Genomic DNA, 27,590 nt, shown 5'->3' with positions numbered 1-27,590 from the left:
CCCGCCCTCTCGCTTGTGCCAGGCGTCGGCCAGGCGTCGGCCAACAGGGCAGAACCCCGACACTGCAGGTCCCCTGGACGTGGGCGCCAACTGCAAGAGCTTTCACTCCATCAAGTCTGAAATGTACATCATCATAAGCATGCATCAGCTCATCTTCCCCAACCACATGATGTCGAGTTCATCTTCTCCTGCGTGCGAATGATCTCATGCCTAGGAGAAACTCGGCTGCTCAACTTTTGTCCTGCAAGCGTCCGAGCGCAGCCATCCCGTCGAATCCTTCTCTCGCACCTCCACTCGGACGACCCTCGTTTAGCTGGAAGCCAACACCGCCCTACTGCAAGTCTAAATGCCAATCCACGAGCGAGAGTGGTCGCAGTGAGATAACTATCCACGTCCCTCAGTGTTGTGCACCGGCGGCCAACCCCGCCGTCTCAAACTCTCTCTGGACAATCATCTGCCACTGTTCTCGACCTCGAATTTTGCCCGCTACCTATCGCAGCACTCCCGAACACCTCTCTCTCCATCCTGCCACGAGGCTGCGCTTTGTCGCCTGGCTTCTTTCCATCGCATACGAACATCAATCGCCTCTATCCGCTGCGCGCTCGAGTCCTATCCAGCAAGCGAACTGCCCATCTGTCCCGCTTCAAGCGATGTCTATCCCTTGACAGCCGTGTCTCCTTCGACTCTTTCCCGCAGCCCACCTGCGGGCAAAACTCTCAAATCGACCCGCGTCAAGAATGACACAAGAGCGCGAGCAGAATGTGGTGTGGCCTCACGACATGCAAGATGATGCTATGGTCGCCGGGGTTGGCGACGACGACTTCACCAAATTTCTCGACTTGGACAGCGATTTCCAGCAATTCACCCAAATGAACAATGGCCATTCCGGTCTGGATACCCCCATGGGCCGTCTTGGGTTCGGAAACAATGCAAATGACATCTCATATGGCAATTCCGAACAAATGCACATGAACATGCCGCCGGCCACGGAGTCCATGAGCTATCAGAACCACCTCTCTTCGAACCAGCCATATGGGCAGTATCATCAGCAGTACCAGCAGATGCAGATGCAGCAGCAATACCATGTTCCTCCAACGCCTGTGAGCGCCGACATGCAGGCTGCCAAATATGCGCATCATATGGGAAACAATGGGCAGATACTCTTCGACCATCAGCAGGTTTGTTGTGTTAGCCCCGTCAGTCTGTGGTAATGTTGAGAATTTCTAGGTCTCGTTCACCCCCTTGGTCTCCCCAGCGCAGACTCCTCTGGATAACGCATTCGCCATCAATGACTTCGGTTTAGGAGACGAATTCTTTAGTCCTTTGACCTCACCAGCCATTGAAGCACAAGGAGCTTTCACCGGCACAACGGCCTCCCCTGTCGATCTGAACGCTGACCAGGGTGCTCCTGTCCCGTCGCAGACTGCCGGCACAAAAAGACCTCGACGCAAAGCCGCCAACACGACTCGTACTCCTGCTCGAAGCGTCAAGCAGTCCCCCGCCATGAAGCCTCACCACCGTAGCCGGCACCCCTCGTTGAGTTCGTTGTCGTTAGACAAAATTGGGAACATGCTTCCGCAGTCTGCTCACCCATCCTCTTTGTACCCCTCTGCGCCCAACAGCGCCGTCATCCAGCCCAGCGACGATTCGGTCTCCCCCGAACCATTATCAGAAGCTGCCATGCGACCGCCTCCAGTGCCACATTCCACTAAATCTCCCCAACCCCACACATCGGCTCAAAATTCAAACAATCCAGTCACCCCGGCCACTCTGATGAGGATGCCAAGTAAGCAATCAGTCTCCGCGAAGCAGCTGGAACAACATGCTTCTGCTCATGTGGCAGATGGGCCACTGGAAGATATTATGTTGCCAGATGCAGCTGACTCGGACGGTCAACCTATTATAAGTGCTGGTGATATCAGCAAGACGGGCGATGACAGCGAAAGCACACCCACGCTTTCTGCCAAATCGGCAAAATTAACTGCGAGTAGCACGCCTCGGAGTGCCTTGACACGGACAGGCTCATCAGAGACTTTTGTGAAGCCCGGCAAGCTCGAGTCTCGTGGCAGCCGTGCCGGCAAAAAGCGTCAGAGCACTTCATCTGCCACGATTTCTCCTGCGCTGCGGCCCAAAATTTCGCCGAGCATTAGTCCTCTGGTTCCAGCAACGGGTGAGTCAAGGCAGCTATTGCTCTATGAAGTTATGCTAATTGATCCAGGCCCAGGGATGGCCCACCTTTCAGCAGAGACGAGCGCTTTGTACCTTGCGTCGAAATCAAATTACCAGAACATTCTGGAGGGCACGCATCTGCCTGGTGTATCCTATCCCGAGACATTGGCTGAGAACCTCACGTCGAAACGGACATCCCACAAGATTGCCGAGCAAGGTCGCCGAAACCGTATCAATCTCGCGTTAAAGGAGATTGAGACTCTTCTACCCCAGTCGATCTTGGCTTCGCAGGGCAAGAAGGATAGATCGGCATCACAAGAAGCGGGAGAAGGAGAATCCAAATCGTCTGCCGCCGCTCAGGGAGCCAGCAAGGCCAGCACGGTCGAAATGGCGATTGTCTACATCAAAAGTCTACAGTCGGAATTGAAAGAGACGCAAGACAAGCTGGATGCAGCGGAAAAGAGACTTGCTGAAGGAAGCAGCAGTGGTGACAGTCTGTCCTCTGACGGTTGAGAATCTTACTGGGTTTCGAATGACCCAGGATCTAATGGCTTTACGGCGTGATGGTGATGGTTGATATGAATTTCAGATGCAACGAAGGTCACACCAGTTATACAGAAGGCGTTGATCTGGATGAACATGAAGTGGGATCAAAGATTTGTGTGAATGTTACAGCTTCATAGAACGTCATGTTCAACTCTATATTGTAGTAAAGTTACCACGGAGCCCGCCCTTGAGCGCATGTGTGCATATAAAGTACAGAAAGTGTACATGTCAAAATTTCAAAACTTCAAAATATGTTCGATTCGTTACACTCCATTGCCATTTTCTCATTTCCGCTGATATAAGGCGTATCATGGGGGGATTTGATGCGGTACCTTAGAGATCCTGTACTTAGTCATCTTGGAGTTGCAGAGCGCGCCCCCGTTCCCATGTGACAGGCCGGTCCTTGATCGAGGTTGCAATTTTGCCCTTTCCTTCACAATTGTGAAGCTGTTCTCGTTACACAATATCGATGCTCAGCAATGTCGAGACTCGTTGACACCCCCGCACCACGTCGATATTGCCGATGCCACTCTCCTTCAAGGCATATACTTGAAGTCGGGGTGATGGTGGCCAAGGTCTCTCTTTTGCTGGTCCGTCAAACCTTCGAGACGATGATTGCGCTTACCAGCCGCTCTGATGCGGTTCTCATGCAAATTGTACAATATACCGAAGGTGGCCAAAGCCAAGACGATGACTTGCGCTCCAAGATTGATTGAGTGACCGATTGGGTACCGGGGCGCATCGCGAACGAGATAGGTCCAGCTAGAGCTTTGTCAGCAGCAACTTGGCAAGAGATTGGAATGGTAAAGAAATTGATAGAGCATACGTTGCCAGAACGCCGCCTCCAGTTCCCAGAGAGACGATGTAAGCAGTAGCCACAGCCCGGGTAGCCGGGCCAGCCGAGTTGTTGATGCCCCAAGACATGAATCCAGGGCCTCCGGGAAAGGCGCCTACAATGATGAGGTAGATAGCCATGTACCGGATGCTGGGATTTGTGTTCCATCGGAGCAGGCTGAACCCGACGATAGGGAAGATCGTAGCGACTGCCAGAAAGATGCCGCGCCTACGCGTCTTGTCGCTGACGTAGGCGATGGCAATAGCGACGAGACAGGCCGCCACGTACGGAGGCACGGAGTATAGTTGCGCTTTGGTCGAGGTCCAGCCGAGATCCTTGAGGATCGTGGGAAGGAAAATCGAGAGGCCTTGCACGGTGATATTGATCATGAAGAAGCCCAGTGCAGCAATGTTGTTGTTAATGTTGCATACCGCGGCCTTGACGTGCCGCCATTGCACATGTTCGTGCGGATCCTGGGAACTTCGCGTCAGCTCTATCTTCGTTAACATGTTCTTGTAAAGGATCGACTTACGGCTCGGTGTTCGCGGATTAGACGTTCGTTGGCAATGTACCGCTCCCTATCGGCCAAGAACATGCATGTCTGCGGATTCGAGGGCATCAGGAACGGAGCGCCGGCCGCAATGACCATGGTAAGCTGGAGTTGTGCAGTTAGTGGAATGATAATTTCTTCGTTCCTGAAGATGGAAACGCACCAGGCCTTCGAAAAAGAAGATATTTCTCCAGCTGAAATTCTGGTCAGTTTCGAATGCGACGCCTCTATAAAGCTTAAGCCTTACGTATGAATGGGAGTGGACTCTGTACCCCAGCGAGGAATGCGGCTGATGGTTTGTCAGTATCTCCGAGCATCCTGGGATCACGGTGGTGACTTACGCCAAAGCAGTGGCAAAGAGGCCTCCAAAAGCACCCGCAATCGAGGCGGCGGAAATAAAGATGCCGATTCTGAAATACAGTTCTCGTCGCTTGTAGAATGTGCCTTTGAGTGTAAGTCATATTTTGTTGCACAAGGGTCGTAAGGAAAACACACTGAGAAAAAAGGCAATTCCAGGCATTGTGCCGCCTTCGAAGATTCCCAGAACTGCTCTTGCAACGCAAAGCGTGCTGAAACTCTTCACGAAAGCCGTACACATCGACACAAACCCGAAACCCATCACGAGCATCGGGATGTAGTACCGCGCTCCAATGTATTTCAGGAGAACGTTGCTAGGGATCTCCACCAGCAAGTAGACGATGTAGAAGACGCTCAAAGCCCAGTTAAAGCGGTAGCCGACAAGGTTCAAGTCTGTCGCCATGCCTTGAATTCGGGCATTGCCGATGTTGGCGCGGTCCAGGAAGCAGAGAAGATACAAGATCGTGACGAGGGGCACTATGCGCCGGTCGATCTTCCTTCGAATGCTGGTTTCTTCTTCCTCCGTCCAATCGATCTCATCGCTGGTCCCTGAACCTTCGCTCTTGATGGGGTCCAGCTCGAGATGGTCAAAGTCCGATGCTTTGAGAGTCGATATCGGCACTGTGGAAGCCATGCTTCCAGCCGGGTTGCAACAAGGGGGTATGGATTGCCTTGTAAGTTGTAGCCGGTCTGGAACAGGACGGGGTTCAAATGGACATCTCGATCAAGGGGCTGCTATCTGGCCCTTATATATTCCATAGAGAGCCAGGGCAACATGATCATGTCCATTGGCAGCCCCACAATTGAGACAAGGGAGCAATTGATCTACCTTGACAAGGCTTTAACGATGATCACATTTCACACGCTGACCCCGCCCCCAGGAACTTGGATGCCCATGTGGGCGGCAGCAAGTGGCGGCAATCATACTGAATCCAGGGGATGAGCCTGGACGACTATGCAAGTTCTGTAACGGGGCTTTTGTCCGCAATTGCCAGGCAACCTTCTGCCAGCTCTCACAGGCGCCAAGACTCGGGCGTGTCTTGGGTGACGATTGACGATATCCTTAAAGCTGACAACCGCGGGAAAAATACCGGTCACAAGAAGCACTGGTTCTTGGCTTACCTTGGCTCCCCGGGGGGTGTTCTGTTTTAGAGGCGGAGGGGCGGAGGTGACTGGAGAAGGCGCGTGTCATAAAGCCTTTTCCGCAAGCGGTTGCATGTTGGCTACCTTGGCGCGTGTATTTTGTTTAGCCATGGCAGAGCTTCTCTGCGCCTCCGATCGATGTGGAGGCCTTCGAATTGCGAGCAGATACAGAACTCTGATGCGTTCAGTCGACACAAGCCGGGAGACTGTCTGCAAGAACCGGGAAGATTGTCCTTGGAAGAGCATTTGGGGCAGGACTGTGGTACTTGGTTGATCTGAGGGGACATCCAGGGGAGATGTCGAAGCTCGAAGCTGATTTGAGGGTGTACTCGCCACAGAACACGTGCGGGCCCCTCGCCTTGGCAACATGCATTCACTCTTCGGCAGTTGTATAAGTTGTTCGACAATAATCCATCATGACTTCGGTGTCTGTGGCCTTGAAAGTGTCATCATAGCCCTTCCGGTATTCAGGAAGCTGGCGCGCGGTACGCAGTATCTCGTGCGCGGCAGTTGACATGTCGATCCTTCTCAAGCGAAGGCGATTCTTCGGGAGTCTGGAGCCCCACGACGCCCGTCAGAATCCTATAGCTTGCGAGGAACATATTCGAAAGGTTTTGCGGCTGTTGGTCGCCCCCATGAAGATGCTCCTGGGGCTGAGTTCAAACGAGTTCTTCATGCAAAGAAAGCAAGTCGTCGTAAATGTAGCCTCGTCACGTGCCGTACTTGCCAAGACAAGGCTGGCACATTGAAAATGAAAAGACCGTCGAGTCATGGACATATTCCAGTCAACAACCAAAAAGAGTCCAGAAATCTGCCGAAGCTCAGCTCGCAATAGAGGTTACGCTTTTCCCGAATGCCAGTAAGGCGTAACTGGTGATTCGACTTCAGCTACGTGAAGGGCACGGTGTCCTAGAGTTGCGCTTGAGGATTTCTCCTTGGCCAGAACAGCATCGAAGGAACCCCTGCCTACCGGCACTACGCTTCCCTAGATCGAATTCTGATTGTTACTTGCGCTTAATGACAACAATGCATAGCGGTAAGGTGTGTGAGTTGGTTCTTATTGGAGATGATGTGTTTTGTGTTGAATTGTGGCGGTTGATGATTACTGTCCTCCGTGCATCAGGAAACGGACCAGTGTGCCTGGGCTCTTGAGGTCATCTGAATGTTTCATGATCCTGGCAGCTTTGAGCAGAGACGAAAAAGTCTACAACAAATGCAATGCATTTTTCAAGTTGTCGGCACGGCATCCTGTCTATAATACTCCGACTAATGCTAACACTTCACTCTCGTTCCACTAGACTATGTCAGGCCTATATCCTAAGACATTGGTATGAAGAGAACCGCGTGTTACAGATTAATGAGCCGACATCGCAATGAAAAACGGTCATATTCTGGCAAAGGGAAGGTTTGCTCATTCAGTCGATACGACGGAAGCTTGGACTGTGCTACACCACTTCAGTCATTCACAGGGAGCGGTACAGGCCACACAGTTGACCTTCTTCATTCGCATAAGTAGCAGATATGGTTCCACGAAGTCAATGCCAGACACGGTAATAAGGCTTCCAGGTATGTATCGAGGTATCCAGCACAGCACGTGCTAGAAGCGCCGAGGTCAGGTTGAGCCAGAAGGTTCTTTAGCTTGCTATCGAAGCAATGCAGCCAATAAGCAAAGGATATCTCTTGGCGAGTCGCAGCCTGAGAGACGGGTTTCGATGACTTTCCATTGAAGATCCACATCAGATGTCCGGAGTATAATTGCCCAGCTCTCTCACATCTCTGCAATTTTTCGTAAACACCACCTTCCTGCGCAATAGACAGCTTGTTCTTTGCTCATACACTGTACTAGACATACCTCCTTCCTGTAAGTCATCTCCCACTGCTCCTAGCCTTATTGCATTCGGGTCGCAAACCTCTGGATCTGTCTGCCGGAGGCCGGAGATACAACTGGGCCAAAGTCAGCGCAGCCTGAGGTTTCAGCAGTCACATTTGACCGTCAACTTCATCTAGACTTCAGCTCCACTGACCTCTCGTTTCCTCCAGACCTCAATACCTCCCTCCAATACCACAATCATGGCCTCCAACGAGACATTCGAGTTCCAGGCTGAGATCTCTCAGCTCCTCTCCCTCATCATCAACACCGTCTACTCCAACAAAGAGATCTTCCTGCGAGAACTCATCTCCAATGCCTCAGATGCCCTTGACAAGATCAGATATGAAGCCCTGTCAGATCCAAGCAAATTGGACTCTGGCAAGGACCTCAGAATCGACATCATCCCTGACAAGGAGAACAAGACCCTCACCATCCGAGACACCGGTATTGGCATGACCAAGGCCGATCTCGTCAACAACCTCGGTACCATCGCACGATCAGGCACCAAGCAATTCATGGAAGCCTTGACTGCTGGTGCTGACATTTCCATGATCGGTCAATTCGGTGTTGGTTTCTACTCGGCCTACTTGGTCGCTGACAAGGTCACGGTCGTCTCAAAGAATAATGACGACGAGCAATACGTCTGGGAATCAAGTGCAGGTGGCACCTTCACAATCCGCCAAGACACTGAGGGCGAATCCCTAGGTCGTGGTACCAAGTTGATTCTCCACCTCAAGGACGAACAGACCGACTACTTGAACGAGGCCAAGATCAAGGAAGTGGTCAAGAAACACTCCGAGTTCATCTCCTACCCCATCTACCTCCACGTTCTCAAGGAGACCGAGAAGGAGGTTCCCGATGAGGAGGGTGAAGAATCCAAGGAAGATGACGAGAAGAAGCCGAAGATTGAGGAGGTCGATGAAGATGAAGAGGAGAAGAAACCCAAGACAAAGAAGATCAAGGAGTCCAAGATCGAAGAGGAGGAACTGAACAAGACCAAGCCCATCTGGACTCGCAACCCATCCGACATCACACAGGAAGAGTATGCCTCCTTCTACAAGTCTCTCTCCAATGACTGGGAGGACCACTTGGCTGTCAAGCACTTCTCTGTTGAAGGTCAGCTTGAGTTCCGTGCCATTCTCTTCGTCCCCAAGCGTGCTCCTTTCGACCTCTTCGAGACCAAGAAGACCAAGAACAACATCAAGCTCTACGTCCGACGTGTTTTCATCACGGACGATGCTACCGATTTGATCCCCGAATGGCTCAGCTTTGTCAAGGGTGTCGTCGATTCCGAGGACCTTCCTCTTAACTTGTCTCGTGAGACGCTTCAACAGAACAAGATCATGAAGGTCATCAAGAAGAACATTGTCAAGAAGTGCCTCGAGCTTTTCAACGAAATTGCTGAGGATCGTGAGCAGTTCGACAAGTTCTACTCTGCCTTCAGCAAGAACATCAAGCTCGGTATCCACGAGGACTCCCAGAATCGTCAATCTCTTGCCAAACTCCTCCGCTTCAACTCGACCAAGTCTGGCGAAGACACCACTTCTCTCACCGACTATGTCACTCGTATGCAAGAGCACCAGAAGCAGATTTACTACATCACTGGCGAGTCCATCAAGGCCGTCTCCAAGTCTCCCTTCCTTGACACCCTCAAGGAGAAGAACTTCGAAGTTTTGTTCTTGGTCGACCCCATTGATGAGTATGCCATGACTCAGCTCAAGGAGTTCGATGGCAAGAAGCTCGTCGATATCACCAAGGATTTCGAGCTCGAGGAGACTGATGAGGAGAAGAAGGAACGCGAGAAGGAGGAGAAGGAGTTCGAGGGTCTTGCCAAGAGCCTCAAGAACATTCTCGGCGACAAGGTTGAGAAGGTCGTTGTCTCTCACAAACTTATCGGCTCACCTTGTGCCATCCGCACTGGTCAGTTCGGTTGGTCCGCCAACATGGAACGTATCATGAAGGCTCAGGCTCTGCGTGATACCTCTATGTCTTCCTACATGTCCTCCAAGAAGACCTTCGAGATCTCTCCCAAGTCGGCCATCATCCGTGAACTCAAGAAGAAGGTTGAGACTGATGGTGAGAATGACCGCACTGTCAAATCCATCACTCAACTTCTCTTCGAGACCTCTCTGCTTGTTTCTGGATTCACCATCGATGAGCCTGCCTCGTTTGCTGAGCGCATCCACAAGCTTGTCTCCCTCGGATTGAACGTTGATGAGGAGGCTGAGACTGCAGAGGAGAAGGCTGCCGAGGAGGCTCCTGCTGGTGAGGCTACTGGCGAGAGCGCCATGGAGGAAGTCGACTAAATACTTGAGACATGGTGTTTCTTTGACAGGGACTTCCGTTGTCACTGTATCATCTCAGCCGGCGTTCAGGTGTTAGTCCTCCCAGTGATATCCCGGAAATGGATGAATGGTATGGAAGAAAGACGGACATGAAAAGTGAACAGAGGAAACCAGTGGATGCAGAACAGCATTAGTAGTCATGGTAGCTACACTTTCCATAATCCTCAAATAATTGCATGCATCAACAATTCTCTCCAATTATTGGCCTCTGCCTTGTTTCTTCAATTATGCCTGGACATTCCAACTTCGCTCGCTTAGGAACACGTCTAAACCTTTGCTTTTCAGCTATATCGTACATTGTGTGTAACATGAGCAGCGCCTCTGCTGGATACATCTCGTACGACCACGTATGTTAGCTCTGACACGATCCTGCTAATGGCTGATACCCTCCTCATCCGAGGTTATGAGATGCTCGAGCAAGGACATCCTCGGCGTATGTTAGCTAGGATTAGGGTCGGGTCAGTCTTGGGTTAAGCAGCGCCTTTGACCATCAAAGATAGAAACGTAGTATGTCTGTTAATGATAAATAATTCGCCTGTACCTTAGTGCAATGTACTGGACATTCCCGCCTGGCTCATAGCACGAAATCTCGTCTCGATTGTATTATTGATATGTTTAGGACCTCGGTAGCATCAGGGACCTACCCAACCTGGCGTTCACCTATGCGACCTAACCTACGTTAAAGATCGGTGCCAAGGGCGACTGGGGTGCAGGTAATTAATTCTCCGACGCAAGGGAAACCGAACATGCTGTCCACTATTCTCAGGCCTGCGCCAAATTGATACTGACTGATCATGCCGCATTCACAACGTTTGACATTTGGGCACATGTCATAGCACTTCGTTGTAGTCTTCATCCCTTTCCATTCTGACGAGAGAATACACGCCCAGTGGTAGATCGAGCGCATTTGCGCGGTCTCCGCTGAAGTACTTCTGGTACCATGCCCGCCAAGTCGCGATTCACGCGGCTCGACGCCTTCACAAAGACAGTCGAAGATGCTCGCATACGAACAACGTCCGGAGGCATTGTCACCATAGCCTCGATCGTTATCATAATATACCTCGTCCTGGCAGAATGGGCGGACTACAGAAAAATACTGGTGCAGCCAGAGTTGATTGTGGATAAAGGGAGAGGTATGCATACACTCGATGCCTGCGTGAGTCTGGAAAGGGACAGACATGTACTGACTGGGTCAATGCAGGAGAGAAAATGGAAATCCACCTCAACATCACATTCCCCCGAATACCCTGCGAATTACTCACTCTCGATGTCATGGATGTGTCAGGAGAACAACAGACCGGCGTTGTGCACGGTGTGAACAAAGTGAGACTATCGCCGCAAAGAGAAGGGTCGCAGATCATCGACACACAAGCACTCGTCCTGCACCAACAAGACACAGCGTCCCATCTTGACCCTGACTACTGTGGATCGTGCTACTCAGCACCTGCGCCTCCGGACGCGAAGAAACCTGGGTGCTGCAATACTTGCGATGAAGTACGGGAAGCATACGCCACGAACAGTTGGGCGTTTGGGCGAGGCGAGGGAGTCGAACAGTGCGAGCGTGAAGGCTACGGCGAACGACTAGACGAACAGAGGCAGGAAGGCTGCAGGATCGAGGGGGTCATCCGCGTCAACAAGGTGGTGGGCAACTTCCACATCGCTCCGGGACGCAGTTTCAGCAATGGAAACATGCATGTGCACGACCTGAACAACTATTTCGACACCCCGGTCGAGGGAGGACATACATTCACGCACGAGATACACTCGTTGCGCTTTGGACCGCAGTTGCCCGACGAGACGGCTGCGAAGTGGAGCGATCACCACCATTCGAATCCGCTGGACGGGCAGAGACAAGACACGGAAGAGCCGGCGTACAATTTCATGTACTTCATCAAGGTGGTCTCGACGTCGTACCTGCCGCTTGGCTGGGACGAGGATCGCAGTATGAAGCAGCATTCGAGCCTGAGTGATTTGATTCCGCTGGGCATGCAGGGCCGCGGGGCGGGAAATCAGGGCAGCATCGAGACGCACCAATACTCCGTCACGAGCCACAAGAGGTCGTTGAGCGGAGGGTCAGATGCGGCGGAGGGGCATAAGGAGCGGTTGCACGCTCATGGTGGAATACCGGGGGTGTTCTTCTCATATGATATCAGTCCGATGAAGGTGATCAATCGGGAGGCCAGGCCGAAGACTTTTGCCAACTTTTTGACGGGGGTGTGCGCCGTGATTGGCGGCACGTTGACCGTCGCAGCGGCGATCGATAGAGGGTTGTATGAGGGGAGTTCGAGGCTGAAGAAAATTCACCAAGGATAATGGAAAAGCAACTTGGACAAGCAGACGGCTTGCGGCCCGTGACGATTGTCCATGGAGCAAAGTATTTGGTTGAATGGACTCGCATGAAGCATCTAGCATGGGGGTTTTGCTTGGTTAGCATATGGGAGATAAATCTGGTATGCCTGCAATGAAAATGAAAGGATCATTGCCTCCAAGATTAATCCCTTAATGCTCGAGAAAACCGGATCGAGGCTATCGTCCGTATTACTAGTACCTAGATGCTGTATGTATTGTCAGCCGTTTGCCATGAGCCTGGACAAGGCAGAACAAAGTAGGGGAAACGAAGGGAAGTAAGTATCAGAAGAACCATTCTAAGCACCGACGCCAGGTGGACACAATTCCCTGAGGCGAGAAAGGCATTTGACGATACACTTTCCGTCCACAAGGTGTGCCCAGTTCCCTGGCATCCTTTTCCGGCTCTTCCTAATGCCGTAAGGTTTCTTATATTCATCATAAAGGCGTGAGGGAGAAAATCGGTTTATGTGTATAGTTGTGTGAATGTGGTGGCTTACCTATGTTTTAGAGAGTTTCGAAGAAGAATCGAGCAGAAGTCATGAGCGGTTCAATCATTGCTCTTTGATACCGGACCATCAATATGGAACGGAGTCTCAATGTCAGGCTTTGAAGTGATCCAAGTCGGCACAGCAATGATGAAGAACAAAAATAAAATAATACGCTTTTTCCTTGTCTTGGAGAAATCTGATCTAAACCACTTTCGGAACGAAGGCTGCTTTCACCTATTCACATCTTGTCTTCATCTCTCGACCAAGGACGTTTCAACTTTGACATCTATATTCTCTTGCGTGTTGCCTTGCTGGATATTTTGACATGCCCGGAGACTTGTATCACAATGCTGCAAATCGTGTGTCCAAAGAGGTGTGCGAGGAGAAAGAGCCCGGGCGACATAACGCCTTGGAGAAAGGAGTTCCATGGGCGTGTTCTAGATAACAGTATATCTTGAAGTAATCAGTAAGACTCTTAGATAACAAAGAGGTTCAGATCAGACTGTGCAAGCCTTGTAGGAGTGTCGGGTCTTATGTGTGTGGGAAAGTGAAGTCTTCGAGGATAAAGCGGCAGGATAGGCGGCCACTCTGTAGGTGCGTGCTGTGTTGATCTGGCATCTCCGCATGGGACAGGCACCACGGGCACCTAGAATTGTTCCCAAAAGACTAGTTTATTACGAATTCATGTGTTTTGGGTGTGTACACGCTTGTTTTCTGGGTTTCACGCTCTGAACGACTGAGCCTTCATACCTTGTGACTTCATAAGTTGCGCTACCCTGGCTTTCAGACACGCAGGCCACATGAATGGCATACCGTCCGAGGAAGACCTACTGGACTCAGGTGAGTCCTTCTAGGCCGCTCGGCATATCGCTCTTCTGACACATGCAGACAATTATGACCCGATAGAACATCTCAATCAGGTCTTTTCCCATCCCTCTACTCTTTCCTCCGTCAGCCATACATACCAGATCCTCCAAGCCTATCAAGATGAGCTGGAAAATGATATTGATGCTCTCGAGGATGAGCAAATCAGAGCGAACGCGGAATGCCTCCAGCGTATGGAGGCCACGAAAGCAGAACTGGCCGAACTATTTGACCGAATCGAAAACGTACGGGAACGAGCTTTGCAGACCGAGCGCAATATCACCGAGATGACAGCCGATATCAAGCAGTTGGACAACACAAAGAAGAATTTGACACTATCCATGACGGCACTGAAACGGCTGCAGATGTTGACGACTGCCTACGAGCAACTGCGAGCATTGAGCAAGACAAGGCAGTACCGAGAGTGTGCCCAACTCCTTCAGGCTGTGATCCAGCTCATGGCTCACTTCAAATCGTACCGCTCTATAGACCAGATTGCAACTTTAAGCAGAAATGTCGCAGACCTTCAGCGGGAGTTGCTTGAGCAAGTCTGCGAAGATTTCGAGATCACGTTTACAAAGGAGGAGGTGGCTCAGAAGAGAGGGTTGCTACTTGAAGCATGCTTGGTTGTGGATGCACTCGGTGACGCTGCCCGATCTCGGTTGATTACATGGTACTGCAATACCGAACTGCGTCAATATCGACACATCTTCAAGGGTGATCAGGAGGCAGGTTCGTTGGACAACATCGACCGAAGGTATGCATGGTTCAAGAAGACGTTGAAAGTCTACGACGAAGAGCACGCCGCCATTTTCCCTCCCCACTGGCGTGTCAACGAAGTGCTCGCGAACGTCTTTGCAGAAGGCACTCGTGACGACTACAAGGGCATTCTGTCTAGGACCACCCGCAATGGCCAGACCATTGACGTCAAACTGTTGTTATCCTGTCTTCAACAAACTCTAGATTTCGAGCACAGTCTAGAACGACGGTTCAATCAATCCTCTAGAACATCCATCGACACCGTAACCTCCAGCAACGATGCGCCAATATTTGGACAGCCTATATCCGATGCGTTTGAGCCATACTTGAGTCTGTGGGTCGTCGCCCAGGACAAAGAACTCGCAAGCTTGATACCGCAATACAAGCAGAGACCGGCAAGACTAGCGGACGAGGAATTTTCTTCTCAGCAAGTCATAACGTCGTCTACGGAGCTATTCAACTTCTACCGGCACGCGTTGGCTCAGTGTGCGAAACTCTCCACCGGGCAACCATTGCTGGATCTCTCCAAGGTATTCGGACGCTATTTAGACCAGTACGCCCAGCAAGTGCTTCTGTCCTATATATTTGAAAAGCCCTCGGATGGAACACCATCCCGGATGCCAGCTATCGAAGATGTTATACTGGTCTTGAACACGGCAGACTATTGTTTTAACACGTCCAATTCCCTGGAAGACAAGATTAAAAGTCGTATTGACGACAACCTGAAGGACAGTGTGGATTTACAAAGTCAGGCAGACGCTTTCATGGGTATAGCCAGCGCCGCTGTCCGTGGCCTGGTGCGCCGAGTAGAAGTTGATCTCGAGCCTAGTTGGCGGGAGATGAGGAATACAGCATGGTCCAAGATCGAGAGCTGTGAAAATCAGAGCTCTTATATCAAAGGTCTACAAAGCCGCATCAAGGAGAGGTCGAGCGAGATCCTGGGGATGCTCCACAAGCAGCAATATGCACGTGCTTTTGCCGACAATCTGGTTGAGCTTCTTGCCTCAACTTACATCTCAAACATTGCGCAGTGTAGGCCAATCTCGGAAGGTGGCGCCGAACAAATGTTGCTCGACACTCACGAAATCAGGAATACTCTGAGTCACATACTACCAGGCACGCCTCCTGCTCTTTTCTTGAAGCGCGTCACAGCGACATTCAGCAAAATCGAACCGTTACTGAAAACTCTACAAGTCCGGCCATCTCCTCCTGAAGCAATGGTGCAGGCTTACCTCATCCACATTGCCGATTTATCAGAAGTCAACTTCCGCAAGGTCCTTGAACTCAAAGGCATCAGGACAAAAGCAGACCAGAATCATCTGGTGGAACTGTTTCAAATGCACAAATTCAGTCCTCGTTACAAGGACTCTTTGGTAGAAAAGTCCCCTCTCCTAACAACTCTCCATCTCTCGACTTCAGGCTTGGCGGCTGGACAAGCATCGACTCCTGCAGCGGCATTGCACAACTTGTCGGCACTGGGCAACTCGGCGGCGGCGTCACTCAGTACTGCCAATCTTCCAGCGAACATGAAGTTCGATGCCTCTGGACTGGGCAATGCGATCATTGATCGCTTCAGCAGTCCAGCGTTGGGTACCCCCAGGGACGGAGCGCAAAGCCCGCCTCCTGGTGGTGTGCCGGCAATTAATGTGGCAAGTGATGGGGGATTCTCGGGCGTAGAGGCGGGGACGAAGTTGAATGACAACTTGAAGAACATTGGGAAATTCTTCAAACGAGATCTGGGAGGATTCGGAAGCATAGGACGATTTGGCAGCAAGGCTACGAGTCCTGCTCCGCCTGAAGATAGAAGTCATGCTCGATAGGAATATTCGAATGTACCACCTCGAAGCATTATCGCGGTCTTTCTTCTTGTTATTATGTGTGACACAAAGGTCCTTGTGGATCGTTGCGGACGGTGCATTGTCGGAGGAACAAAGGGCATTGTATGGCATTTCAGGTCTTTTGTTTCCAAAAATATTATAGTGAAAGCGGGCCCCGGTGATAAATACCTGGTACTCCGTAGATGTCGAGGATTCGGATTCCAGTCAAGAGGTGCCAAGCACATGCCGACTATCACCTACTTACCTTAGGTAAGCGTGGACAATCGGTACAGTCACCAGCGGTGGGAGGCACGTGACCACGAAAACGAAATACTCGAGGTTCTGCCTAACAGTCTGTGACTGTGAGCCTCCATCAGAATCCCATTCACGCCCACACTCTCACTTGACTCCCGATATACGCTACCATTCTCACTCTCTCTAAATCACATTTTTCCAAACCACACACTCATTAACAATGGCGACTTCCCAGCTCGCAGTCAAAGGCTGGACAACAAGCAAAATTTCTACTTCCGAAGATCAAGGTCTGGAGGCGCTTCTGGCTTTCTTAGAGAGAAAGTCGAGTCGACAAATCTTGTCCTACAAATTGGCAGGCCGATCCGTCCTACTTATCACCATCAACGAAGCCGACAAATCTCGATTTACCCATCTCAATGGCTTTTCTTTCGCTGGAGCAAACCTCGTCGTAGAAGACGCCCGACCTCTACGCAACGCACAACCATCACAGCCATTCCAATCTCAAAACCAACCGTTCGGAGCTAGAATATCGCAGCCACCTCGTGGTCAGTTCCAAAATGGGACTCCACAACCGCCATCTGGTCCTCGTGGCCAATTTACATCTCAGATATCTCAGCCACCACGCGGGCCAAGCCGAAATCTTCAATCATCTTCAGCCAACTCACGAGATACACGCAGAGCAAACGACTCTGTGACATCTGAGGCCGAAAACGTCATCATCACACTCATACGCAACAGATACAATGCTGGAGACAAACACCTCATCCTCAATATGCTCAACAGCGATCCCGAACTGCTCAACGCTGGCCTGCTCGGCGATCCCAACAAGCTCTACAAAGCCATTTTTGTCCTTTGCGAAACGAAGATATGGGAAACGTTACCCAAGCGCAAAGAAGCGGTATTGAGCGTCAGCCTTCGAGATAACTCGATAAAATCAATCTACGACACCCTACCTCTTGCGAATGCATTTCCTCATATCCACAATCTCGACCTCGCCAACAACGCCCTAGAAGATCTAGAGCCCTTGAAATTCAGAAAGAACCAATTCTCCAATCTTGAACACATTATTCTTACCGGAAATCCAGTCGCTGCCAAGCCAGACACCTTGAGCACATTGCTCAAGTTGTACCCAAACCTCAAATTTTACAACAATGAACCTGTGCAGAACGCGGTTGCCGTTCAGCAACAACCACCCCTGCCGCTACAACAGCAAGCCTTCGGTGGTGGTGCAGTTCAGCCAGTTCAAGCCCAACCACAAGCAACCCCTGAACCCACTCGAGCACACCCAGAATTCCCGCCTGGCTCGACATTCGGACTTGCGACTCCAGACAAACCAGCAGATGTCCTCTTGAAAGAGCAAATGGGACTCCAATTCAGCTTCGACACGAAGCTCAAGATGCAATGGGTGGAGAACTGCTTGTCAGCGAACAACTGGGACTACCAGACTGCAATGGCGAATTTCGCGCAATTGAAAGCACAGGGGCAGATCCCTGGCGATGCGTATATTGAGGGAGTCTAGGAGGCCATTTTGGGACTAGGTGACTTGGATATGGAGGACATCAGTGGTGAGATGTCATATTCTTCTGCTATTGTTATGGGGGAGGACGCAGAGGTCGAAATGACCTGATATTGTTATTGTATTGGTATCCCTCCTACTCGTTATTGGAGGAGCATCATTAGCATGGAGTTGGAATGGGCATCATTAGCATCATTGTCGATATCATTCCATGGACTGGAAGCGCTCTACGGAGCCAAATGTAACACATTGAACTTATGTATAGACGGTCCCCTTCCAGCCATATTGTGTCCGACGGGCTTTGCTGTCATGTTATGCTTGTAAACGTTCGTTGTCAGTACTTATGGTAGGTTTGGAGGTGTGCACCAAATGTACTTGCCGCGCTAAAGTTGAATACACCTCCGTACCTTATGTGAAATTCCCGTATTGCGCTGCCTGGACTGCGTTGGCAATGACATGTGACAGAACGTCATCATCATGTAAACCACTGTGATTTGTAGATACCAATCCCACCCTCCAGCGGCTGCTGCCATGCCAGGTACGCGTACCTGCATCGACATATTCCCCAACGCTTCTGATGCTGTGTCAGTTATTTCGCTGGTGTTCTCTCGAGTCCACATGGAGCACGACGTGACGCCGCTGCCCGCCTCATCCTCCACACCGCTTTCTTCCTCCGAACACGCCGCTTTTCACCACAATGCTGTGGAATACAAGCAAAGAGTCTGAGAATGAAGGAAAAGATGAAGGGCCTGTTGATGAATTCGATGACGCTCAAAAGGAAATCGTCCTCGCACAACCGCCGCAAGGAAGGACTTTACTGCCCGCGCCCGCTGCCGCAGTCGTGAGCGGCATCACTGGCCTTACTTCCTTCTACGTTCGCGCAGGCACCAAAATTGGGGGTTGGGGACTTTACGCTGGCAGGGAAGCCACGCTGAAGACTCTGTCCGTCTCCAGAAGTGCTTTGGAAACAGTCCTCGTTGCAGCGGGAAGAGATATATCCAGCAGGAGTAATGGCGAAGTCGGCAGGGCTGAGGCAGAGAATTTGCTGGAGAGAAGTGTAGACTACAAGGCTCTTCAAGACACAGGGACTGGAGACTAACCAGGCCACAGATATCTGCTCTGTATTCGACCATCTCAACCATCTCCTTCGTTGCCTCCGCCGGCTTCTACCTCACCGAGGCGTCCATGAACTCGGTATCTTCTCTGTCCATACAAGGACTGGCCACTTTGAACGCCATACTTGGATCTACCGAGTCCTCTCGCGCCGTCGCTGCCATCATTACCCTGATCAGAGACGAACTCAGGAAGCCCGACTCGGCCAATAGTGGAGAAGCCGTCTCGTATATGGATCTCATTGTCGGAACGACAGGGTTTGTCATGCTGCAGAGATGGGGTAGACGAAAGACCGAACTCGATTTCCGGGATGCCGGTGGTGAAGAGACGATCTGGGATGCAGTCATCGACGACAAAGGCTTCAGGGCGGACGTCGTTGGGACGCGGAGGAAAGACATCATCAGCCTACACACAGCTACTGGCGCGCCGCCCATGACATTCTCTTCTCCTGATGGCGAGGATGAATTCGAGGCATTGGAAAGAGGGACCTTGTTCGATGCTTCCGCTATGGCGCTCTCTCCGCACGATCATACCAGTTTGACCGACGAAGAAATTCGCGACGGTATCATGAGCCAAATGCCAACCGGAGCTCGAGCAGTCATAACATCCGAAACAGTTACCGCGAAGACTATAAAAGTTGACATCTATGGTGCTGATACATCTCACATTGATCCACCACCCGGAACAGTCATGGTAGCAGAGAGACTCAATCACCAAGATCCTATGAGTGGCGTTACAGGAGGACCTCAACAGACTGTCATCTTCCGGACAGCGCTGAAGAGATCTAGCAGCACGGATGTTCCCTCAAAGACCGAGCAAATGCGTCTGACCAACAATGAAGAAGGCAACAGGGAACAAAATGATCATGACGATGTCTTCATGATGGAGTGTTCTCCGAAAGAAAATACTATGGTGGACGAATCTGCTCACAGCCACAATCCCGTCATTCAGGATGCCGAACATGACGATGAGAGCTTAGAGTCATCGAGGCCGCCAACGCCTCCACCGAAGACCCCTGGTCCAGTCGCTAACCAGAAAAAGAGCCGTCGCCCGAATCCGTCTCGCGACAAGTCGCCGCCTCTTACGAACGTTATAACTCGTGTGCCACTCGTCAAGAGCAAGAAGGCCAAGCATTCCTCCGAAAATAAGGGTGAAAAAGGAGGTATGATCAAGAAAGCACTGAAGACGCTAAGTCCTAGCCAGTCGTCCACGGCAATCAAGGATCTCCACAAAAATCTTCCGCAGCGGAAGCCCTCTACCTCTATCCCAATCCCGAATACAAGAAATCGGGGGTCCTCGGTGGTACGTGGTGATGTGACACCTCGAAAACACTTCGGCTTTCTAAGCCATGGCCACACTCCATCAACGAGCCCGAATCTGCAACGCACAACGCAATTGGAATCATCATCCAACTATTTTGCAGTGCATGATAGACGAAGAAATTCGACCGTCTCGCAAACGACGGAAACGTATTCAGTTCACTCCGTCGAAAGCAGGCCAGGCTCACCTACGTTTACACGAACGCACACTCGAGTCGTGAGTGGGTTGCCCAAGACAAAGTCAGAGCTTGCACTTGCTCTTAACGAAACAGAGTCCCGAGCCGACTCTGCAGGCGGAGCAGCTCATCATCGTCGGTCTCGATCTTTCGTGCCTAGTCTCTACTCGATGGCTACCAAAGACTCGAGTGAAGCCATCATACTGGCTCCCAAGACTCCACTTCCTCGAAAATCGATCTACGAAGACCAGAATATCTTGAACGCTCTCATTCTAAACGGCAAGGTGCCCGGCATATTCCCTGACCGTCATATGGTCAGGACAGTGAGACGCTTTGCCAGGTTTGCATCCGCTTCGTATGGCTCGAATTTTCTTCATGTGATGGGTCTTACTTCGGCCGAATCCCAACTCAGCAACGCTACCGACCTGATGACTCTAGACGTCCATCACGAGCACAGCTCCTTCTCTAGTCATACAGGACTACCACCCGACACTATTCTTCTTTCTTCTTTCTACGATCCCAAAGGTGTGACGGGCAACACGGATTGGTCACCGTCGGCCATATCGCCTTTGATCCATTTCATTTCCATCGACGACGATTCGAAAGCAGTGGTTCTCACGTGCCGCGGAACACTTGGGTTCGAGGACGTCCTGACCGATATGACCTGCGACTACGACGACTTACTCTGGCAAGGAAAGCGCTACAAGGTTCACAAAGGCATTCACGCATCAGCACGACGATTACTGGGTGGTAGTGGAAGTCGGGTAATGGCAACAATTAGAGCAACTCTCGAACAATATCCGGATTATGGCCTTGTTCTTTGCGGCCATTCCTTGGGTGGCGCGGTAGCAGCTATCCTTGCCATCCTCATCTCCGAACCGAGCTTCGATAGCTCAAAAACGTCTTTTGTCACAGGCAACAAACCAAAATTACTCACCAGTCAGTCTTCAAGTGGGCCTTTCACCTCTTACATCCCACCCATAACTCTTCCGGCGGGCAGGCCTATCCACGTCTACGCCTATGGCACGCCAGCATGCATGTCCGAACTTCTGCGCGTCGCTACTCGCGGCCTTATTACCACTATTGTCAATCACGCCGATATCGTGCCGTGCTTGTCACTGGGAATTCTACATGATTTTCGTACGGTGGCTCTCCATCTGAAGACCGACACGACGGACGCTCTTGGAGCACTTAAAACGCGCGTGTTGCAACGACTGAAAAATGCGGTCGCTTCTTCCTTCTACAATAATCCCAAAGGACCACCTCCGCCAGAAACCATGGCGGGGGACGGGCTCGGTGAAGACACATGGGCATGGGCAGCTCTGAAAACGCTGCGTGCGTCAATGGTGAATGACAAACTCGTTCCGCCTGGAGAGGTTTTCGTGGTCGAAACGACGCGAGTGTTTGATCGACTGGACCCCAATGTGGCGCGCGAAGCGGTGTTTGGACCAGATGACACAAAGGACGACAGGACGGAAAAGTTGTACAGGGCTCTTGGGCGGCCTGCGACGAGGGTGCAGTTCAAACTTGTACGCGATGTCGAGACCAGGTTTGGAGAATTGAGGTTCGGACGAGATATGTTTGGCGACCATTCTCCAGGAAGGTATGAGGCGGCGCTGGCTGCGTTGGAGAAGGGAATTTGTGAAAATTGAGATAGGACTGCTTGATCTGTCCTCTGTATGCAAATTTGTCACAGGGTGAATGTGGTATGCACTTGAGCGCCCAAGAAACAGGTATTGAAGAAAGTCGCTACATGTTGGGAACGGTCAAGATCTAGTCTTGACACAAGTCACCAAGGAGAAACAAGTGCATGTCCAACATTTAGACCGAGGATGGCTGCTAAAAAGAGCTATGGATGTGGTTGGTGGAAGATTCAGCAGAAAAAGAGGGATCACTCAAGATCATGGAGCTAGAAGGCACAAGACCACGATGGCTGTTAAAGGTTTCATCAAGGTAATGAGTATTCACGACGTGACGGGCAACGAGAATAGAAATGAGAATGAAAAACGAGGACCCAACATGAGCATGATGAATCAGACAGTTTCTAACTTTGTCCATCGTTACGTTCGTGTTTGTTGCATGGCTTTCTTTCGTGTCGCTAGCTAAAACCACTAACTCGAGCCACAGGGAAAGCAACCGGAAAGGCAACGGGAAGGGGAACCACAGGTGTCTCTGATGGTAGAAAGAGAGCATCATACACGATCGTACTGGGAGTCAAGCAAACAGCGATGACTCCTACAGCGAGCTCGTCTAATTCGACGGTCTCGGCAATTGCAGAATTAGATAGAAGGAACCAGGCAGGGTGGAAGAAGACTCGAAGACCAGATACTTGGAAAGGCCAAAGTCGATTGGAGAGATGTGGTTTTGTATTTGTATCTGTGTCATGCCCAATGCAATTTCCAGTCTCATTTTCCCGTCGCCCGGGACGTTGTGTGGTCAACCACGATAAAGAGGAGAAGGGAAAGGCAGACCTGATGGAATCGGTCTGCGTAAACACCTCTACTGGTACCAGACTCCGTGTCTCCAGCCTGCATGAAATATTGGCCAGTCTCATGTGTCAATCTGAATTCCAGTCTTCCGCGGGTCCATCTTGAAAGTATGAGAGTCAATAAGAACGTTCGTCACATCATCGCTAAGTGCATCTCTGCTTCACCTTTGTCTCGACACCTCCATCTTTTTTTGGTGTTTTTTTCAGACGGGTGGAGTAGTGAAAAGAAACCGTACAACCAACTGTCCATAAACACCAACCAGATTATACAATGCAGCGGGACTCTTCACCGCTCATGTCTTCCTCCGCCTCATACTCCTGTTGCGCATTGAGCAAATTTCAGTTGGTCATGTCCCAGTCGAAAAGGTCGTCATCGTTGAACGCCTCGCTGAACATAGGATCATTGTCAAGAGTAGCAAAGGCCTCCGGGCCACCAGGGAAGAGGGTTGCACTGGCAGCAGCTGGGTTTGAGAAGGCGTTGCTGCCTTCACCGCCAAACAACGAGAAGTCTCCAGAAGGGAACTCCATGTCTTGACCCATCATGGAAGCCTTGTCGAAGGTGTGGCCGGAGGGACCGGCAATCATGGGAGAGTGCTCGGAAATGGAGGGATTGCGAGACTGTGGTTGTAGGAAGGAGCTTGGAGTGGGCAGGCCTTCGTTCCAGACAGTCGGGTTGGTGCAATCCATAGTGACATCCATTAAAGTGTCGTAAGGTGATGGCTCGGTGATATTGCTGTAGGCTGGTGTGATTGGGGTGCCCATCATATTGTGAGCGCTCATGGACGACGTGGTGATTGGAGACACGTATGCCTGAGCAGGTTGATAATTCTGATTGAACGGAATGGCGTTGAAATCAAAATCATCGGCCATTTGGTTGTACAACATGGCGGGCGTGGTTCTTGGGAAGATGGGGTTCGAGTAACTCACAGGAGCTGGGTTGAAAGAGTCGAAATTGCTGAGTGGCTGCTCGTAGGGTGTCAATGCAGCACTGCCTGCAATACTGCCTCCAATACTTCCTGCAATAGAGCTTGCATCGTCCCAGTTGCTGTGGTGGCTTGTGGAGATGGCAGGGCTAGCAGAGAAGTCGATGCTTGGAGTTTGAGGGGTTTGTGCTGGTGTCATTCTGGTTGAACCAGCAGGCGCCTTGTCTTTTCCCTTGGCACGTTCGTAGTGCCAGCCATGTTTCTTCTCCATGTGCTGCTTGCAATTGCTCTCACGCTTGGTGCGGAATTCACAGTAATCGCACTTGTAAAACTGGGGGTCTTTGGAGTGCTTGTCATTGAAGTGACGTTCGCGCTCCTTCTCTGTAGGCAGGCCAAGTTCATGATATTTGCAACCCTCCTCAGGACACTTGAACGGCCGAGAATGTGTTTTTTCGTGTTTGGCAAGGTCACATTTTCTGGTGAAGACCTTGTCGCATGATGGGTCAGAGCACTTCATCTCGACATATTCGGGAATGTAGCCCTTCTTTCTGCGGGCCATGGAGCGAGCGACATCCTCATCGAGAGCACCACTGCTCTGTCTCTTGATGCCTGGTGTAGGCTCGTACGGAAGGCCAGTCCGAAGAGAAAAGCCGTTGCCGTTCTTCCAGCGGACAAGCTCTGCCTGATTCCCAGTTTCACCGAGGCCACCTTCTAGGGTGACCTCGTCATCGATAGAGTAAGCCATCTCGTCGTCCTCTTCAGCAGTACCGGCCTGCTGAGCGCGACCAGAAGAACCAATGTGAGAAGCTAGCCGATGGACTTGTTGGACCAAGTCAAGGAAGTAGCCGTTGTCGTAAGGGCGATCAGCGGCACGTCGTTGTTCCGATTCGGAAAGATGTTGATAAGCGTCGACGACGAGCTGGATAGTAAACTCGCCGAAGGCGCGATACAGATGCCTCGAGATGGCAAATGTCTTGAGGAAGACGTCAGTCTCAGCTGGACCTTGAGCAATGAGTGTGCTTACCAAGGGCTGGAAGATGAGGCTTTGTTCAAGATCACGCAAGCATCTGATGCTCTTGTTGGTCTTGGAGTCAAGGGCGGTAACAAAAGGATGAAGGTTCTGAAATCGTGCCTCTTCGAGAATGGGCGAGATTATATATTCCTTGAGCTTGTTCCGTGCCGAGCGACTAAGAGGTGGATGACGAAGGGTAGGTCTGGAGGGTCGGGGAGCGATGCTTTCTGTGACGGCCGAGGGAGCAATAGTGCTTGACGACCTAGTTGAGGGGTGACTGGCTCGTTGCCTGAGGCGGCGAGATGTCAGGTCTGAAGAGTCAGCTTCTGCGGCAGTTCGGTTAACAACGTCTTCACACATCACAACACAGCGGGCAATCCAACCTTGAATCAAGTCTTGAACAAGACCGTCTTCTTCAGAGGTGTTTCCCACCACCACTCTTCCAACTGAGTCGCTCTTGATGGAAGACCCCAACGCACTATCCTTGTTCGACAACAAATCCAAAGCCCTATGAAACGACTGGGCCAAATTTTTGTCACTGGCGGGGCTGATGGAGGAGCCCAAGCCTTCGTCTGATGGTAGAGCGGCACGACGGACCCAGACTTGTTCGAAGTTCTGGGCAGAACGTCGTCTACCTGCGGTTCGTTTTCCACGTGCGCCAGAAAAGGTCTGCTCAAAGTCGGCGAGAGACTTGGCTACGTCCTCTTTCTCGGATAGCCAACTAGTCAACATGGACTGAGAGCATGTCGGAGAGCGACGAGTCAGATGAGGGATGCTCAAAACTGGGTCATCCTCCTTTGAAGGAGAAGATGAGCAGTGGAAGGTAGCGCCCTTGGACAGGGACATCTTACTAAGAACGCATGCTGATGACTCTGGCGATGCAGGCGGTGACGGAGGAAGATTCTTGGTGATGAGTCGATGGGTCCGGCGATGAGCAAAGGGAGTTGGAGGAGGTGGCATGGTCATGGAGGCCATGGTTGGTATATGAAGTCTCGAACCAGCCGGGGAAGATGCAGATGACACGCAAGGTGCTAGCTTGGAACTTAGCACGCGGTCTATTGGTTGACTCTGAGCAGTTCCCCGTGGCTTATGACTCACCCGTACCAATAGATATGAAACCGAAGATCTAAGGTCTATAAACCAGGTGTCGACTGTACTCACAAATGGGTCTTTGCGTCTCTTGGATCCGGTATAGAGCGGTCCGTTGGTAATGTAATGGTATGGCTTCCAGATTTCTTTCTCGCTCGCCCGAGCGCAGACGTGGAAGGGATGGTACCGATATGTTGAGGCAGGCTTGTAGGTCGGATCGATGGTGGCGGGATTAGACGGATGGCGAAGGGCTGTGCCGCGGGGTCGAGAGGCTATCCCTGGTGATGGCAGGAAGTGGGTAGGCCGACTGGCAGTGAAGGGCCAAGTACACAGGTGTTCGATAGATAACGAACAACGGTGCAACTCGTTCAACGGGGCGTTATAGTGGAAGGGTGAGGGTGAAGTGAGGTTGAGAAGTTGCGGCTGTGGATTGAGAGAAACACCTGAGGCCAGCGTGGCGACTATTCAGGTGTCTCTGCGAATCGAGCCGAGTTGGTCGGATTGAGATGTGGTGGAATTGAGAGAGGGAGTGAGGGAGTGAGTCGAAGAGGGAGGATTTGGGTGAGTTGGGTGAGTTGTCCTCCTGATGATCACTGATGGCACTTTGAGTATCTCGGTTGATGCCTGATTTTGCCAAGGCCCTAAGACGCGCTTCCGTCCTGTCCGTGGCTGTCACGCTTCCACTGCGGCGCAGTCACTCGGCCAGTCGGCCGTAATGTTTCTTTACTCCGTCCGCATCATCGTTGCTCAAAAGGACGCTCGTGTTCCTGGCGATTCCATCAAAGGTATTTCCTTCTCAACCTCAATTAGCCTCTCACATCGCCCTGAAAAATGTACGTCTATTGGTCCGAGGAGAGAGGCAGCAGCACAAGGTATCCCGCTTTGGTCGTCTTGCTGTACGATATACGGCAGGGTCTTTGGCATGGATATCATCAAAACCTCAGACTACTGCTTACCAAATGATACGAGACCCGCACCACTGTGCCCACGAGTTTGGTGGAACCACAAGCGGGAAGACAAATCAGCCGTACCAACAGCCTAGGACTTATTTGGCTTAGTGACTGCATAATCAACCGTCACGTGAGAGCGGACGCGGGCGAAATACACTCCGATAAGAGTTACTAGGTAACTTTGGATTTGAGGCGAGGATCATGATTCATACCTCGTCGAGTTTGCTACGAGTACTGGACGCACGAATGTGTATCACAGTATCCGTACACTGGAATGTACCGCTTCTGCTCACATCGGAGGTGCTAAATCAGCTGGGTTGATCAGCAAAATCAACCCTCCTGCATGGCGGCAACAACGATGATGGATGTTTTCGGACCCATCCGTCCAGCTTGTACACACTTGTACCGTGCGTCACGAGAAGCCTCTGGCACGCCTGAATGTTCCTGCAGTCGGATACCATCCAATCGTGGCCACTCTCTGAGTGTTTACCCGCGTCACCGGTCGCGAGCATGCATGGGATCTTCTACTAACTCGAAATCCCCGTGCATGCAGGCACTCCAAAAGAGGCCAGAGTGGCAAAACTACCAAAATACCATGTCCGACTTGAATCCTAATTGGCATTTTGAGGGGTGCCTGGATGAGGTCCACGTCGCAGG

General features: G+C 51.2%; 8 protein-coding genes across 11 annotated transcripts; 6 read left to right on the top strand and 2 right to left on the bottom strand.

Moving 5' to 3' along the window:
• The first annotated feature begins 148 nt into the window (after nt 1-148).
• PV05_04910 (uncharacterized protein) lies at nt 149-2,957 on the top strand. The gene is made up of 3 exons (XM_013461365.1): nt 149-1,178; nt 1,228-2,170; nt 2,219-2,957. The coding sequence occupies exons 1-3, from the start codon at nt 738-740 to the stop codon at nt 2,680-2,682; spliced, it is 1,848 nt and encodes a 615-aa protein (XP_013316819.1). The 5' UTR covers nt 149-737; the 3' UTR covers nt 2,683-2,957.
• PV05_04909 (uncharacterized protein) lies at nt 2,901-5,091 on the bottom strand (the record flags this gene model as incomplete). Its single annotated transcript, XM_013461364.1, has 7 exons — nt 2,901-3,477; nt 3,542-4,023; nt 4,083-4,205; nt 4,264-4,294; nt 4,348-4,389; nt 4,442-4,544; nt 4,596-5,091. The coding sequence occupies 7 exons, from the start codon at nt 5,089-5,091 to the stop codon at nt 3,252-3,254; spliced, it is 1,503 nt and encodes a 500-aa protein (XP_013316818.1). The 3' UTR covers nt 2,901-3,251.
• Nucleotides 5,092-7,376: 2,285 nt separating this feature from the next.
• Nucleotides 7,377-10,013, top strand: PV05_04908 (hsp90-like protein). Its single transcript, XM_013461363.1, has 2 exons — nt 7,377-7,461; nt 7,641-10,013. The coding sequence occupies exon 2, from the start codon at nt 7,671-7,673 to the stop codon at nt 9,774-9,776; it is 2,106 nt and encodes a 701-aa protein (XP_013316817.1). The 5' UTR covers nt 7,377-7,461; nt 7,641-7,670; the 3' UTR covers nt 9,777-10,013.
• Nucleotides 10,014-10,583: 570 nt separating this feature from the next.
• Nucleotides 10,584-12,444, top strand: PV05_04907 (uncharacterized protein). Its single transcript, XM_013461362.1, has 2 exons — nt 10,584-10,948; nt 11,017-12,444. The coding sequence occupies exons 1-2, from the start codon at nt 10,756-10,758 to the stop codon at nt 12,126-12,128; spliced, it is 1,305 nt and encodes a 434-aa protein (XP_013316816.1). The 5' UTR covers nt 10,584-10,755; the 3' UTR covers nt 12,129-12,444.
• Nucleotides 12,445-13,311: 867 nt separating this feature from the next.
• On the top strand, nt 13,312-16,122 carry PV05_04906 (uncharacterized protein). The gene is made up of 2 exons (XM_013461361.1): nt 13,312-13,492; nt 13,541-16,122. Exons 1-2 carry the CDS (start codon nt 13,453-13,455, stop codon nt 16,093-16,095), a joined length of 2,595 nt encoding a protein of 864 aa, XP_013316815.1. The 5' UTR covers nt 13,312-13,452; the 3' UTR covers nt 16,096-16,122.
• A 344-nt stretch (nt 16,123-16,466) lies between these two features.
• PV05_04905 (uncharacterized protein) lies at nt 16,467-18,128 on the top strand. Its single transcript, XM_013461360.1, has one exon. The coding sequence runs from the start codon at nt 16,568-16,570 to the stop codon at nt 17,864-17,866; it is 1,299 nt and encodes a 432-aa protein (XP_013316814.1). The 5' UTR covers nt 16,467-16,567; the 3' UTR covers nt 17,867-18,128.
• Nucleotides 18,129-18,391: 263 nt separating this feature from the next.
• PV05_04904 (uncharacterized protein) lies at nt 18,392-22,510 on the top strand. Its single transcript, XM_013461359.1, has 2 exons — nt 18,392-18,920; nt 18,974-22,510. The coding sequence occupies exons 1-2, from the start codon at nt 18,561-18,563 to the stop codon at nt 22,121-22,123; spliced, it is 3,510 nt and encodes a 1,169-aa protein (XP_013316813.1). The 5' UTR covers nt 18,392-18,560; the 3' UTR covers nt 22,124-22,510.
• Nucleotides 22,492-26,861, bottom strand: PV05_04903. 4 transcript variants are annotated; one of them, XM_013461358.1, is made up of 4 exons: nt 25,993-26,861; nt 25,278-25,925; nt 24,907-25,220; nt 22,492-24,855 (listed from the first exon to the last, which is right to left on the bottom strand). In XM_013461358.1, the coding sequence occupies exons 2-4, from the start codon at nt 25,867-25,869 to the stop codon at nt 23,299-23,301; spliced, it is 2,463 nt and encodes an 820-aa protein (XP_013316812.1). In that variant the 5' UTR covers nt 25,870-25,925; nt 25,993-26,861; the 3' UTR covers nt 22,492-23,298. The 4 variants fall into 4 exon arrangements, with proteins under 4 accessions (XP_013316812.1, XP_013316811.1, XP_013316809.1 ...); XM_013461357.1 differs by having other exon boundaries at nt 25,278-26,861; XM_013461355.1 differs by having other exon boundaries at nt 24,907-26,861.
• Between the last annotated feature and the right edge of the window lie 729 nt (nt 26,862-27,590).

Source organism: Exophiala xenobiotica, assembly GCF_000835505.1.
Source record: "Exophiala xenobiotica strain CBS 118157 unplaced genomic scaffold supercont1.3, whole genome shotgun sequence".
In the NCBI taxonomy this organism is placed as follows: Eukaryota; Fungi; Ascomycota; class Eurotiomycetes; order Chaetothyriales; family Herpotrichiellaceae; genus Exophiala; species Exophiala xenobiotica.
Note: the sequence above shows the minus strand (reverse complement) of the source record. Positions and strands in the feature narration are given on the sequence as shown.

Coding starts and splice junctions, on each gene's coding strand:
- PV05_04910 (XM_013461365.1), top strand. CDS start 738: ATGACACAAGAGCGCGAGCAGAATGTGGTGTGGCCTCACGACATGCAA. Junction 1,179..1,227: donor TACTCTTCGACCATCAGCAG/GTTTGTTGTGTT, acceptor GAGAATTTCTAG/GTCTCGTTCACCCCCTTGGT. Junction 2,171..2,218: donor TCCTCTGGTTCCAGCAACGG/GTGAGTCAAGGC, acceptor TAATTGATCCAG/GCCCAGGGATGGCCCACCTT.
- PV05_04908 (XM_013461363.1), top strand. CDS start 7,671: ATGGCCTCCAACGAGACATTCGAGTTCCAGGCTGAGATCTCTCAGCTC.
- PV05_04907 (XM_013461362.1), top strand. CDS start 10,756: ATGCCCGCCAAGTCGCGATTCACGCGGCTCGACGCCTTCACAAAGACA. Junction 10,949..11,016: donor GATTGTGGATAAAGGGAGAG/GTATGCATACAC, acceptor GGGTCAATGCAG/GAGAGAAAATGGAAATCCAC.
- PV05_04906 (XM_013461361.1), top strand. CDS start 13,453: ATGAATGGCATACCGTCCGAGGAAGACCTACTGGACTCAG. Junction 13,493..13,540: donor GGAAGACCTACTGGACTCAG/GTGAGTCCTTCT, acceptor TGACACATGCAG/ACAATTATGACCCGATAGAA.
- PV05_04905 (XM_013461360.1), top strand. CDS start 16,568: ATGGCGACTTCCCAGCTCGCAGTCAAAGGCTGGACAACAAGCAAAATT.
- PV05_04904 (XM_013461359.1), top strand. CDS start 18,561: ATGCTGTGGAATACAAGCAAAGAGTCTGAGAATGAAGGAAAAGATGAA. Junction 18,921..18,973: donor AGAATTTGCTGGAGAGAAGT/GTAGACTACAAG, acceptor ACCAGGCCACAG/ATATCTGCTCTGTATTCGAC.
- PV05_04903 (XM_013461355.1), bottom strand. CDS start 25,869: ATGGCCTCCATGACCATGCCACCTCCTCCAACTCCCTTTGCTCATCGC. Junction 24,856..24,906: donor GCCTCATCTTCCAGCCCTTG/GTAAGCACACTC, acceptor GTCTTCCTCAAG/ACATTTGCCATCTCGAGGCA.